This window comes from Anguilla anguilla, chromosome 19 (assembly GCF_013347855.1).
Source record: "Anguilla anguilla isolate fAngAng1 chromosome 19, fAngAng1.pri, whole genome shotgun sequence".
NCBI classification, from domain to species: Eukaryota; Metazoa; Chordata; class Actinopteri; order Anguilliformes; family Anguillidae; genus Anguilla; species Anguilla anguilla.
Genome location: NC_049219.1, coordinates 6,795,938 through 6,810,974, shown reverse-complemented (window position 1 = coordinate 6,810,974; position 15,037 = coordinate 6,795,938). Strand labels below are relative to the sequence as shown.

Below are 15,037 nucleotides of genomic sequence, written 5' to 3'. Positions count from 1 at the left end.
CTCCTTTTGTGGCGTCAAAAGCACACCGTGCGGGATAGTGCATATGTCAGCGCATGCTGAAGCAGAATGAGCTTGTGGACAGTTCCGAGTGTGAACTGGATACATTCTTGCGAGATAGGGACGCAAAATGAAAGTTTTTTTTGTCTCGCTGGCGTCTGGGATTCGTGCGCGTAAATGAATTTTCTGCTTGGTCGATTTGTGGCATTAATATCACGGCGTAGTATTTTCCTCCTGCTGTTTATTGTGTGAATGGAGTTCGATCGAATCATTCGAGTCTCCTCTCCCTCCACCTCTCTCGCTTGCTCAAGCGGTTGTCACATGTTTCTTTAGTCGACTCATTAGGCTCGAACGTACCATACGCTACCTGAACTGTTCTGCTCCTTTGTGAAGCGTAAATTCGTCTGGTAGACGTCGAGGGAGTAAAGAACTTGAAACAATGCGTGAATAGGCTCGCACGTGGGAGACTTGAACACAACAGCTCACGAGACACACTACCACTAAAAAGCGTTCTGGACAATCCGTGCCCTGCGTTCGTACGCTCCCCAGGAAGTTTTGTGTGAAGCTCGTGACATCAGCTGTTCTTGCACTAACGCTGTCCACGCAACTGCTTTCATCCCCAACGGGGATATACTTAGAAATCCTTAGGTTGTACTGTACAACCCTTCGGAGCAAGACGAAAAGTACAGTACACCAGGCTTTCAATAAAAGGTGATTCGGTAAGTTGTTGCGCCGCTATGAAATGCTGGATGTGAAAAGCATGCGCTTCTTTGTGGATTTTTTTTAAGGATTAAAGAGTCTCATGCTGACACATTTTAGTCAATTTTTTTTGCAATGCAGCACGCCTCAGACAGTGCGCGTTTCGAAGTTTCCACGGGTATCTAGGTCGCGTTGCTCTGAATGAAATTAGCCTATATCTGCTTATTATTAGCAGGGTAAAACGTCCCCACTGTGTTGACCACGCTTTCAGTACAAATCATTATACAGAACATTTACCACAGGACCTTCTATCCTCTACTATTGTCTATGTTTGACCTTTTTCGATGTGAATGAGCTGAATAAGACAGACAATGCACTTGCTATAAAATTACAATTAATGGGATATAGGCTACTCTTGTTTTATTAGTTGGCATTGCATCTGTGTGTCTGTTTATGATGGAAGGCTGGAAGCACTTTTGTCTCGGATGACAATTCGCGTGCATCTATTTTAAGGCGATGTCTGGGCGCATCGGCTCAATATGCATTGGTTAATTAAACAAAGTGCGCGGGTGGTTAGGAATACGGAGCTTGTTGTCATAACCCCTGTCATTGCTATTCGCATCCTCGAGAATCACTACGTCTCATGTGGTCGACACTTGGGTTGTCCATAAAACGCAGACAATGTGCTTACGGTAGGCTATGCACGCGCCCACGTTGCAGCCGTGAAGTTTGAGCTTATCAGATAAAGACAACTGAATAAATCTGGCGTATATATTTCGCTGCCACACCTGCTGCCGCATTTGTGGAGTCTCATAGTGATACGTAATTGTAAATTAGGAACGGCAAGATCTCAAGTATGACAAAAGAATTTCTGTAATCATGTGGTATTTCTGTTACCATTTTCTAAAATCACGTCTGAAATGGATTTGTGTGTCAGTATTCCACGAAGAGATATGTGCAAAGCCCACGTGCTGTTGTGTCTCGTTTCTGCACATTCAACCAATGCGATGTCTGAAAGACAAAAGTGTTTTTTTATTTATTTATTTTTTTGGTTTGCATGAGTGTGCATGCCCGTGCAGGTCAGTGCATGTGCATGCAGCCACACCCCCCTTTTGGATACAACGGTTTTGGATTCTAGTAAACGGGAATTACATTGGGCTGCACATGTTGTGCTTCAGATGAACAGATCAGCCCCAAGCAATATTTCATGTTTGTATTTTTATGTGATGTATTTCTATTTATATTTGTGTATTTTTTTTAAAAATAACTGAACTTAAAATAGACAATAACTTGCGCTGAACATTCAGTCCTTGGTGTTTTCCCGACAGCGTTCTGAGAGATATAACTCACTTAGCATGGACTAATAATTAGGTGTCAGTGACCTAACATAGACACACTGAAGGTCATTTGATTCTCCAGCAAGCCCTCAAACAGCACGTTTTCATTGCTTTTTTCATTGTGTGCCGCTCTGTTTACACTAGTCTTTCTTTTTCATAACAAGCCTCGTGTTTTCCCAGAGCGGTCCACCAGGGCAACGTGTTAGGATCTACCCAGTGAGTTTTTTTTCTTTCTTCTTTTTTTTCCCCTCACTGCCGCAGTGGTCCGGCCTGACTGTTAGAGGGGGACTCGTCCTCTGAGCCAATTAGACGGGCTGCGTGTTATTATTGCTGTTGTGCAAGCACCTGTGTGTTGGGGTCTGGAAGGGGCTGCTTGTTGTGTTAGCGAAGCTACTGCTCGGTCCTGGTATCGCTGGTTGTTCTTTTTTTGCTCTCATTGAAACCCATTCTAAACGGCAGTCCCAGTCCAGAAGTAGACGTTGTGGCATGCTGATTGGTTGACACAGACTTTTTTTTTTTGGAGGCGGGTGGGCGGGGTGGGGCGGGGGACTGTGAGTTGCTGAGACCGCTCACTAACAAGAAATACGATAGGCTGGTCTTCAAGAAGAAGCAACGCTATGATTTATTCAGAATGGAAAATGTATTTGGGTGAAGCTCCGCCCCTTTATCACTGAAGTGGTGAACTGGCTATTTCAAATTCCGGACTCTTGAGTTCTTGCTAGCTGCTCGGGTAGAGCTAAGGAATGGCAGAGCTAGCCGAGAGTCCACGGTTTACGCATGTGTCACGTGACTTGGAGGTTACAGCCAATCACTGAGCTCAAGGGCTCGCTGATTCAAGTCGCTTATACACATTTCACTGGCTATTTATTTGGGGGGGTAGGAGGAAGCGCTTGGAATTGTGCAATTATGCAAAAGTGATGTCGCTTTTCGATTGGCTCTAGGTTCAGAGCTTTTCCTCTTTCCTGTTTTGTAGCGAACAGGTGTGTAAATTGCAGGGCTGGGGCCCACATCCGTCCGTCTCTGCTTTCCGAGAGCCGAAAAAAGATTTGAAAGAAATTGCTTGTTACAGTGAAAATAGCTAACGCTAAGATTTGTTCTCGACTCAGAAATCCCATTTTAAGTCTCTGGCTTACAGTTATCAGGGCTGAAGGGCTTAATTATATGGTGACATGTTCTTGTGCTTCACTTCACCCCCCCGCCCCCAAACTAAATGGACTCGGTTGTCAATACACGGCTAAATTTCTGAGCCATTAGTTGATGGGAAAGTTATTTATAAGCGCACTTGCGCGTTCCCAGTCCTGGTTGTTGGGGTTCATCCGAATTATCGAGGGATTTTATCTGCATCCTATCCGGTAAAACCGAAGGCATCGCTACCCCGAGTGTGTGAGTTCGTGGTTCTCATGGGGGGGGTTGGGGTGGGGGGGGCGGATGAGACGGTCGGGACGCTTCATTATCTCCTCGTATCCGCAGAGCTTAGCGGTGCCCGCGCCGATTGCCCAAGGAACCCGGCGAGGAAGAGCGACGTCCACGCGGTTGGAAGATGGAGCCTCGCGCCAAGGCGAGGTGGTCTCCGGGCAACAGCCCCTCCTCGGCGCGGGGCGTGTGGCCCCGCTGCTCCGAGCTCAAGGTAGGAACCCCGGGCACCCCCGGCCCCCCCCCGCCCCCCCCCGTCCCGTGTCGCCTCGTTCCCCCCCCCCCCCCCACGGTGGCGTCGAAGGAATGCGAATTTCCGTCGCGTTGCTCGCGAACGACCTCACTTCCTGCTGCGGAACAATGGCGCGCGGCCGTCGGCCGGGATGTTCTCGCCTCGCTTTTCTTTTTTTTTCCGTCCGCCGACGCCGGTCCGTCTTCCGATTTACGTCCGAACGAGAGAAGCAGACCACGCTTCGATTTCCACTCGCTCGAGTGAGTAACTCAGCATATGGTTTAATACAGAAAAACAGCCTCTTCCTTGTAAATACCTGTTGTCGGAATTACTTGGCATTCACGTTCGCTTGCGCATCAAAGTCAAATTTGGGCCGAAGCGAAATAATAAATCGTGCGAGGCAACGGAACTGGCACCGATAATGGCCGCCACGCCGTTCGATTTTTCGTCCATTAGTGGCAGAACATCACTACCGCGGGGTCACGGCCAGCCCGATGCAGGTTTCCTCATAAATAGTTGATGCTCTCGACAGCTGTATCATCCAGCTGGCAAGTAGCCGGACGCCGTGATTCAGTTTACTTACTGCGCCCCGAAAGTGAATTCGTACATTACGCCGATCCAGTGATTTACAGCGATGGCCCCAGAATCAGGGCGGGTCGTGCCGGTGCGAGAGGTTCCACGCTGTCTTCCCCAGCCTGGCTCGCTCGTTAAACCCCTTTCCGGATTCGGACATGGCGCCGGGCCCGGTTTATCTGGACCGGGGGCGGGGCGGTGTTTTCCTAATGACGCCAGTACTGCGAGGGAAGGCGTTAAACGTGAAATCTGCGCACGTTTGGCACGCAACGGGGACAACAGTTTTCCTTCTGAGCGAATTTTGGATTCGAAGAAAATGTGTGACAAGAGTGTGACCGAGACTCCGCCTTAGACTGAGGAAGAGGTCCAGGCGCTGGTGGCGGCCTGGGCAGGATCCAGCATCAAGTGACAGTGGGCGGCTTCCTCTGGGGACAGATACGAGTAAAATGCATCGATAGGCAGGTGCATTTAATCGCTTCGGTCCATCACATTTTTTTTTGCCTTTCATTTAACAGAACTTTGTTAAAAACAGAGCTCGCTCAAATTGCATGAAATTAAATGACTAAAATAAATATAGCTGCAAGCAGCGATGTTGGGGGCCAAGCACCAACGGTGAGCCGTAGCGTATTGGGGGGTCATGGATTGAAAACCTGACCCAAATTCCATCCATAGCAGCTTTGGTGTGTATTGGATGGAAGGGTATATGTTTAATAATTATTTTAAAATCGCAATTTTGAAGTGCTGCTGTAGTGCCACCTCGAGTGATAGAGGCAGCAAATGTGATGCACATGATCTACATGGGTCCCTATTCAATTGCATTTTAAACATTTTTAATTGAGGTGAGGTTCTCAGGACTTTTGAAGGGAGGCTGTATGACAGTATGGGTTCTTTCATACCCTGAAGTATCGTTGCATTCAAGCTAAATTTGAGGCTGTACACATAGTTTGGGCATGGTCAGCCATTTTGTTTAAATTTATATTGTTGTCCTGCAGCCATCTTTGGACATTTGGAAACATCCTTCGCAACGTAACTTAGGGACATAATGCAGATCATGCATTACAAATTTGGTAAATTTTTCCCCAAAAATTCTAAGTGCCAGAAAATGCAATATGGTGGAATTTGTGGGTTGTAGGAGCAAACTTCTTCAGGATAAGCAGGTGCACATGTGGAACAAATTTGGCACTTTTTAGGGTACATATGTAATAATTATTAGAAAATTATTATTTTGAAGTCGTGCTGTAACACCTCTTAGAGTGGTAGTGGCACAAATTTGATACATATCACCTACGTGGGTCCCTCTTCAATTTCTACATTTGCAAATTTTGAAAAGAGGCTGAATCTAAAGGAAGTGTGGTGAAATATCTTTTGAGGAATTTATGCACAGTCATATTAAATAATCTTTAAGAGTTTTGGACTCTTAGGTGGACGTGCTTCTCGAGAGCCTTTAGGGCAGCTTTCAAAGTGTTCCTGTCAAATTTCATACAATCTGGCCTCATGCAGCCTATGCAGATTAGTATTTTGCAAAAAGCGCCCTCTTCAGGCCATATTGCAGTATAATACTGCAAATCTTTGCATGCTCATCCACAATGTGGCTATCAATCAGCTCCTAAACTATCATTGCAATTGATGCTAGTATGTGGCCATATGCCTGTTATGGGCATAGTCAGCCATTTTTTCTACGGTAAAGTTTAAATTAACAGCCCTGGGGCCATCGTATGACATATCTAAATTTCCTTCGCAATTTAACACGGTGACATGGCTTAGATCACACACGCCAAATTTGATGAGAACTGGACAGACATTGTAAGGAGAGGTACGAAATAGTTTATTTTTCAAAAAATCTGAAATGAAAGAAAATCTTATATGCAGGACATCATGGATTCTAAGAAATTATTTGTTTAGGATGAGGAGGTAGACATGTGGAAACAATTTGGTACATGTGCTTGAAATGGGATAGCTGCGCACATTTTTTCAATGTTTAAATTTTGCAGGTGTCATCGCAGCACCACTTAGAGTGTCAGTTGCTGAGAGGTCATGCATAATAAATTGGCAGCAATGCCAGCCTGCTAAATTTTGTGCGTTTTTGAGCATGTGAAAGGGGTGAAGAAGAAGAAGAAGAAGAAGAATCCTAGCACAAACAATAGGGGTCCCAGGCGCACCCTTGGTTCTTGGCCCCTAATAAAACAGGGTTACTGTGTGTCCATTTTTTATCTTTTTGAAGTTTGTTTTGGTACAACATGTTGTCGTTTACATTGCGAGGTTTGAGTCTTCGATGGAGCACCTGTTGTCACTGACAGGGTTACCGTAATGGGGAAGGAGAGCTCTGCATCAGCACTGTTGACAGGGACCATCAAGCATCTGGTTGCAACAGCTAACAAGGATGGGAGTCTTAATCCCTACACATCCCAGAATCTGTATGCATTGTCACATTTTGTTACTCCCAAAATTGGGTGATATGGTTAAAATGCTTAGGCCTATACAAATCACACTGTAGGCTGCGTTAAGGTTGACAGTTACTGTCCAAACCTGCCGAAAGATCACGGAAAGCACTAAAAAAACGATGGAAATGGTGAAAGAATGGAGGAAGTCACAGAGCAGCCAAAAACGATGGAGGCTGTGAAAACCCACAATTCCCATGACAAACACCAGACATATCACCCAGTTATTAAAATAACTATCTGTCAAGCCGCGTCCATTTGTCTGCCAACTTTGCACGAGCAGATTAATCAAACATGTGAACATTTTTCTTTTCAATTGTCAAGGCCAATGTCCTGTCTTTTTTTTTTTTTTTTTGCAAAGATGATTTCTTGACATTGGCACTGTCACTGAATTTTATCTGCGTCAATCTGGACGTGATACACCAAGCTCAAGAAGACCCCGCAACCTGTTAAGTTCATCAGCTGTGGCCAAGTCAGTTGTCAGTTGGCCATTTCATTTCAGTTGATTGCACTGCCTACAAAGCAGAATGGAATTATGTGTGCTGTCTCAACCACTCAACTGGATTTGAGCGCTCCCCTCCACCTATCCCAGCTAGGACCACTCACTCTCCTCCACCTACCCCAGCTAGGACCAATCACTCTCCTCCACCTATCCCAGCTAGGACCACTCACTCTCCTCCACCTATCCTGGCTAGGACCACTCACTCTCCTCCACCTATCCCAGCTAGGACCACTCACTCTCCTCCACCTATCCTGGCTAGGACCACTCACTCTCCTCCACCTATCCCAGCTAGGACCACTCACTCTCCTCCACCTATCCCAGCTAGGACCACTCACTCCCCTCCACCCAACCAACACCACCTGGCTAGGACCACTCACTCCTCTCCTTCACCCAACCAACACCTCCCAGTAAGGACCACTCATTTCCTAACAGCTATCCAACACCACCCAGCAAGGACCACTTGCTCCCCTCCACCCAACCAACACCACCCAGCTAGGACCACTCACTCCCCTTCACCCAACCAACCCCACCCGGCTAATACCACTCACTCCCCTCCTATCCAGCAACCCCCGAAATAGACCCACTTACTCTCCTCCACCTATCCCAGCTAGGACCACTCACTCTCCTCCACCTATTCCAGCTAGGACCACTGACTCTCCTCCACCTATCCCAGCTAGGACCACTCACTCTCCTCCACCTACCCCAGCTAGGACCACTCACTCTCCTCCACCTATCCCAGCTAGGACCACTCACTCCCCTCCACCCAACCAACACCACCCGGCTAGGACCACTCACTCCTCTCCTTCACCCAACCAACACCTCCCAGCAAGGACCACTCATTTCCTACCAGCTATCCAACCCCACCCGGCTAAGACCACTCACTCCCCTCCTATCCAGCAACCCCCAAGTAGACCCACTTACTCTCCTCCACCTATCCCAGCTAGGACCACTCACTCTCCTCCACCTATCCCAGCTAGGACCACTCATTCTCCTCCACCTATCCCAGCTAGGTCCACTCACTCCCCTCCACCCAACCAACACCACCCGGCTAGGACCACTCACTCCTCTCCTCCACCTATCCAACACCACCCGGCTAATGGTAGCAGCGATTCAGCGGGTCCGTACACGGGGGAAGTCCGCACGCTCCAGACGTTTTTTAAAATTATTTATTTATTTATTTATTTTTTTGCCGTCTCTTCTCGGCCTGTGTAGCAGGACCCAGAATCCCCGTCCCGCGCAAGAGCCGAAAGCGAAAAGGGACCCCCACACCCACACCCACACCCGCCCCAGCCCCAGCCCCAGCCCCAGGTTGCTCTCGGTGAGGCGGGCGCCTCGCGCGAAACAGAACCCGGTGCCGGGAACGAACCCCGCGACCCCGGCCCCCCCGAGCCGGGGCGATGACTCAGCAGCTGAGCCGCTTTCCAAACCGGAGTCCGGCAGTTTTTTTTTTTGTTTTTTTTTTTTTTACTACACCGTTCCGAGCGAGCAGGAAAAGACGCCTCGTTCTCTCTCGATGCATCATGGACGTCGTAAAAAGCGCAGCCCCCCCCCCCCCCACCCCCCTCTTTATGATCCCTGTCCGCGTTAATGACGCTGAAATATTGCCGCCGTAAAATCCGTTTGGGTCCTCCCCCGATTGTAACCCCGATGACTTGTTTTGCGCCGCGACGCCGCGCGTACTGAAAGATCCCTGCCGCTGTGCCAACAGAGGGCATGTCTGTAAGGTGCTTTACCCCCCCCCTACCCCCCCGCCCCCACCCCGCCCCCCGCCCCCAAACGCATGTTTTCAACAGAAACCTTGTGTGTTTGTGAACGATCACGCGGCGAGTTAAGCAATGTTTTTTTCCATTGTAACGAAGGAAGAAGAAGAAAAAAAAAAAAACTTTTTCTTGTGAGTTCAGGCGGGTGGGGAGGTTCTTCAGAGTACAACCCAAACGCGTTTAATGGGGAATTTAATGGGGGGAGTTTAATTGGCTGACGCGGAGTTTGTGTTCGCGCAGATGGACCGGTGAGGTGGGAAGGGGGGCTGGCCACACAGTGGATTAGACCTGCATTAGACAACAATAATAAATAATTTAAAAAAAGCTCCTTAATGGAGCATAATTGGTCAAAACTCAAGAAAACACCCTCGAGACTATTTAGAGGAATTTTGAGCAGGCTAGGTGCGGATTACCGCATTTGCGTTTCTGTTAAGTAATCCCGCAGTAAATCTCCCAGCATGCCTCTCTCCGTTTCCAACTTGAAAGTACTCTGGGCCAGTTTTCCCCGCCCCCCCCCTTCTTTTTTTATTTTTTATCGCTGTACGCAGGGCGGGCACGAATGCGCATTTTTTTCCCCACGTCTGTGGGCGGGGCGTAGAAACGACCCCGTAAAGCTGTCCCAGCCGGGAAGCCCGATGAACTCCCTGCACCGCGGAGCCGAGGGGGGGTGGGGGGGGTGGTGGGGCGAGGGGGGAGGGGATGTGGCTGCCAGGAGAGCGCCATGTGACTCCGGGCTCCGGCGGCGGGCTACGCTAAACCGGCAGCGTGCAGCGCGGGGCGTCGCCGCGGGTTACTGGCCCAGCCAACGGGAGCTCGCTCGCCATGCTTTAGCGTGTAGTCACTCTGCTGTCAAAAATCCTGCATGTATTACTACTATTACTTTATTATAATAATAATAATAATAATAATAATGCGGTTTATTAGTACGGTACATGCTACATTGGCAGCCCGGTGTGCTCAACAGAAAGAAAATTGTTATAGAAATTGATATTGACGACTGGATGTAGACATAAATCTGAGAACACGGGGGGGGGGGTAGTGCGTGTAGTGGGTAATTAGGAAGTGGGTCTTGTGACCCCGGGGGTTGCAAGTTTGAGTCCTTGCGGGGGGCGCTTGCGCTCGGGCAGGTATTTTTTTTTTTTACCCGCTGGTTACGCGCGCGGGGTCGTCCCTCCTAAGGGCGTCCGAGTGAAATAATACCAATCGGGTAATACCACCAAAAAACTCCACTGTGCGGGCGTGGCCTCTGCGTCGGCCGGAAATAAGAGCATCGATTAAAAGCCGTTGGGCGGGATCTGTCTCGGTCTCCAGATTTCCAGCCCTCGCTTTTTTAACGGCCTCTCTGTTCCCTCCTCGGCCGTGAGGCGGATTGCGCCGGAAGCTTCCGAGGGCTCTCCCTTTTCTGTCCCGGCGGCGTCCTGGAAAGGCGGAACGACGATAAGAGGACCGGGGGCGCGGACCCGGCGACCGCGAGAGAGAGCGGAGACGGAGACGGAGGAGCTATAAAAACCCCGATCGATTCGTGCCCAGGATGCGTAAGGGCGCTCCGTGTTTACGGCATCCGGTCGAGGCGCGCGCACGTGAAGTTCCGAGTGTGCTCGAGCGTGCGCTCGCGGCGCCCGTTTCCTGGAAGAGCCCGACCCTCCCGGCTCGGGGGGGGGGGGGGGGGGAAGTGCGCTGAAGAAAAAAAAAAAGTCCGTTACGTATTGATTTCAAAATGAAACGTGAAAGTGTCTCAGGGAGTCTTTACCCGTTGAACATCCAGAACTCGCGGACTGTCGAGTGGCGCGTCCTGCTAAGGCGCGGTGTTTTAGTAAAGCGGCGTGGGCTGCGGCAGCGCTAACTGTGGGTAACGACTCCCGGGGGGAGGGGCGGTAGTGGGAGTGGGAGTGGGAGGGGGAGGGGGAGGGGGAGGGGTCTTGGCGGCGGCGGAGACTAGCGCGGTCGATCGGGCGCCTGCGGTTCCACCGCGAACCGGAGGCCGCCAACTGTCTGACTGGCGGGATCGACCCTGGATGTTCCAGTCAGAAGCCCGGTCTAAAAATAAAAACTGGCCCATTTGAACAGGGATTTAAAAAAAAAAAAATTATCCACACTTTGTCTTCCTGTGATCTTTGACCTTCACTTATCTTGCTTATTAAAAACCCATATCCAGCCATTTCCCTTTGCCTGCCCCTTTAAATGCAAACATTGTTTTAAAATCCAATTTTTCCTTTCTAATACACACAGGAATTACCCCCCCCCCCAAAAAAAACAAAACAAAATAATAAATAAATGGAAATTTCCGGTTAAGTAGTACATTTGACGTTTACACGGTCTGATCATTGACAGAACGTACGATGTGGTTCCTGGGTTAAGTTTGAAACGAGCCCCTCGCCTTCTGTTGTCACGTTAGCGTGAGCTAGCTAGCGCGTTACGAACCCAGCTGTGAGCCCCCTCGTGCAGTGTAACTCCGGCGCTCGCTAATTAGCTCACCGCGCACGCGCGCATCATCTGTCAGCGCCGGGCCTGGAAACGGCGGCGCGGCGGTGTCGCGTTACGCCGCTCGGCTGCGCACGAGGCCCCTGGAAAAAAGGCCCAGAATGCCTTTGGGCAGGAGACCGGAGAGAGAGAGAGAGAGAGAGAGAGAGGCTCGGGCCGGGGGGTTCACGGGCGGGCGGGCGGGCGCGCTAGCTTTCGGTTACGCCGCGGAATCCACGTGCGGCGGCCCCGAATTCCGACCGCGCGCACGAGAGCTGCTAGTTACCCCGCTGGATTCCCGCCGTATGTCCCCCCCCCCCCCCCCCCCCCGAAAAAAAAAAAAAAAAAAACGTGTGTGCGTTCCTACAAAGGCAGGGTACGGTTACACGGTGTACGCTTTAACGATTACAGACATAGTCATGCGCCCCCCCCCACCCCCCCGGGAGTCTCGGGGGTCCCCCCGGCAGAGGAACAAAGGAACGCATCAATCGCCATTCGCGCGTTTCTGCATTGCATTACATTACATTACCGCCATTTAGCTGACGCTCTTTATCCAGAGCGGCTCTAAGCATTTTTACATAGCATCCGTTTATGCGGCTGGATTACGTACTGAAGCAACGCAGGCTAAGCGCCTCGCTCGCGGGTAACAACGGCTGTGTCCTCCCTGGGAATCAAACCCGCAACCTTTAGTTTGCCTAGCCAGTTCCCTAATCATTGTACTACTGTGCCACCCCTGAATTAAATTATGATCGCTATATTTTTGCTCGTATGGATTTTTAGCCAGCGGGTTGAAGCTACTTAGCGTGTTTTTTTGCGCGTACGGTCGGAACGTTTCCCCGAAACGCGGGGCCGTACCCCGGCCTTTTCTAAACATCTTATCGCGGGAGTTTACGCGCCCCCCCCCCCCCCCCGCCCCCTCCCCCCTCCCCTTTTTCTTTCGATTGAAAGCGCGCCCGTGTTTGTGTTCGAGCTGGAACAGAGAACGGCTCCGCACGCGAGAACAATCGCCCGGGGGCGTGTGGGTGGGGGGGGGGGGGGAGGCGGTGGGGGGGGGGGGGTGGAAAGGCAAACAAACGTGGCGGGAGCGAGGAAGGGCCGTTGCCGCGGGAGACAATGGGCCCCCCTCCCCGCGACGACGCCGCCGCCGCCGCCGGCCCCGCTCCCCGCTCCCCAGCGTCCTCCCCGGGAGAGAAAACAAAAAACAGACGAAGGCGAAGTTCCAGCAGAGAAAACCGTCTGCAGAGACGGGGGCTTTTATTCTTAGCCCCTCCGCTAGCCGACGGGCCAGATGGAGTTTCGCTGAGGAAACAGGTTGTTATTTTTTTCGGGGGGGAAGGGGAAAGGGGGGGGGGGGTGCCCTTGCCCCAGCCCCAGCCCCAGCAGCGATGTTGACGCGCCGAGGGGGGGGGAATTTGGACGGAATCCGAAAAAAATCATGCCCGAGCGTGCCTCTGTCTCTCGGTGTTCGGACCGGCGCTCTTCAGAACCAGCGCGTGTTTCTGGCTGCCGCTCTCTGTAAACGCGGCCCGGCGGGCTAACGCAGTCCCAGCTCTGCGCTGTGCGCTGCGCCCTGGGCCCCTCGTCCGGCTGCGCCCTGGGCCCCTCGTCCCGGCTGCGCTCTGGGCCCCTCGTCCGGCTGCGCTCTGGGCCCCTCGTCCGGCTGCGCTCCGGGCCCCTCGTCCGGCTGCGCTCTGGGCCCCTCGTCCGGCTGCGCTCTGGGCCCCTCGTCCGGCTGCGCTCTGGGCCCCTCGTCCGGCTGCGCTCCGGGCCCCTCGTCCGGCTGCGCTCTGGGCCCCTCGTCCGGCTGCGCTCTGGGCCCCTCGTCCGGCTGCGCTCCGGGCCCCTCGTGCGGCTGCCCGTTCCCCCCTGCCGGAGCTCTCTTCTCAGCAGGTGTCGGTAATCGGAGCCCAGCGGGTCGTTAGCGCTAATTGGCTGCATCTGTGGGCGTGGCCGCCCCCGGGCTTTAATACGGCTGCTTTTCTGTCTCACTTTTTTTTTTTTCTCGCTCCTGGCCTGTTGACCTGGTCCCTGTGCGGTCTGTTTCTATCTTTTCCAGTTTCCAGTTTTTGCTTTTTACACCCCTGAGCAACACTTAACGCTCGTCTATGCTAATGGCTTTACACCCCTTGTTTAGATATTATACTTTTTTTGTTGTTTAGATTTTGTTTAATAGACTCTTGTTTTTACCTTTTGATTTTATGCTTGGTCTCCCCCTTGTTAAAAGAAATGAGTTCCAGTTTGTAACAACTGTCAGTCAATCTGTATTTTTTTAATAGTGCCATTTAGAAACAGGCTGTCACTCAGCGTTTCTCTGGAGGAATCAAGAACCCAGCAAACCCCAGTTGAGCCACGTTGGATAAACCTGACAGTTTTTTTTTCCCCAGGCAGTCAGCTGGTACAGCGACACTACAAAGAACTATTTTGGACCAAGTGGCAGTGTGGTGGACTGGTAACTGAGAGGTTGCTGGTTTGATTCCCGGATGGGGCACTACCCCCACGATCTTTGAGCAGAGGATTGCTTCAGCAGTGTTTACCTCTGGGGTCTGCGCCCCCTGTGTCCTGGAGAGCCACAAGCTTTTGCTGGTTTTTTTGTTTTCACCTTAAAATCAGCACCCAGTTAAGACCCAAGTAACTTGGTGAAGTGAGGCGGCTGTGTAATCAGCTGCACTTAATTGACTCGTTAATTGACAGTGGAAGCCAGCAGAGCATGCGGCTGATCTAGCTGTATAAATAGATTCGGTGGAACCTGTGCAAGGCACTCCGGATCCAAACCGCCTCACTGTTATGACAATCTAACGGCCTGCCGGCTCAAACCGATTGACGGTCACGTGACCTTGTCGCGAGCTCCGCCCTTTTCGGCGGCGCGGAGACGTGCCTTCCCCCCCCCCCCCCCCCCGCGCGCGCGGACTCCATGCTCGGCCGGCCCCGGGGCTGTTGTAGCGCCGGGTGGGGTCGAAGGTCACGGGGGAGGGGCTCCATCCCGTTACCGGGAAGCCACGTAGCGGGGGCGCTCGCCGCGAAAACAACGCTTCCGGGCGGCGCTTCTAAAAACACGAGGCCCGACGCCGCCTCTCCGCGGCGCCGGCGCGGAGCAGCCGGCAGCTCTTCCAGACGGTGGAGGCCCGGCGGACCCGGGGGGGGCGGTGCGTTTCGCGGCCGAGCCCGTCTCCCCCCCCCCGCCTGCGCGCTCGCCCCCCCCCAGCGCTTGTGTTAGCGCGCGGCGCGCGCCACAGGAAGTGCAGATAACCGAGCGAGGCGCCTGGAGCGCGCGATGGCGTTTTCTGGCCCCCGCCGAGCGCGTGCGCGATAAATCCCCGGGAGGGGGGGGTTGTGGGGGGGTTTGGGAGGCCGCGGAGCCACGACCGCGGTGAAAGTGAAAACATCTGCGACGCCGGTCCCTAAAATGGGTCCCACACTTCCCCCCCCCCCCCCACACACACACACACACGCCCCGTTACCACCCACGCCGCCGCACAGTTAGATTGGCGCCCTCGTCAAAAAGGAGCTGTCGCCGCTCCCTCCCTCGGAAATTCCAGACGGTGCCAGACTCCGCGTTAGCGTTAGCGCTAGCATTAGCGTGCGCGCTGGCCTGTCCCGGGTCTCGCGCGGTTAATTTGACCGATTCG

At 52.2% G+C, this 15,037-nt stretch overlaps 1 protein-coding gene across 3 annotated transcripts in view; it reads left to right on the top strand.

Moving 5' to 3' along the window:
• The window catches only part of LOC118218683 (solute carrier organic anion transporter family member 1C1-like), a 29,226-nt gene that overhangs the window by 253 nt on the left and 13,936 nt on the right, over positions 1-15,037 (top strand). Inside the window, exons 1-3 of one of the 3 annotated variants that reach the window (XM_035401272.1) lie at positions 4-716; positions 2,198-2,249; positions 3,504-3,660. In XM_035401272.1, the coding sequence (XP_035257163.1) occupies positions 3,574-3,660 (87 nt within the window). In that variant the 5' untranslated portion in view covers positions 4-716; positions 2,198-2,249; positions 3,504-3,573. Of the gene's footprint in view, positions 1-3; positions 717-2,197; positions 2,250-3,503; positions 3,661-15,037 lie in introns of those variants that run through there. The other 2 variants (XM_035401270.1, XM_035401271.1) reach the window with 2 other exon arrangements.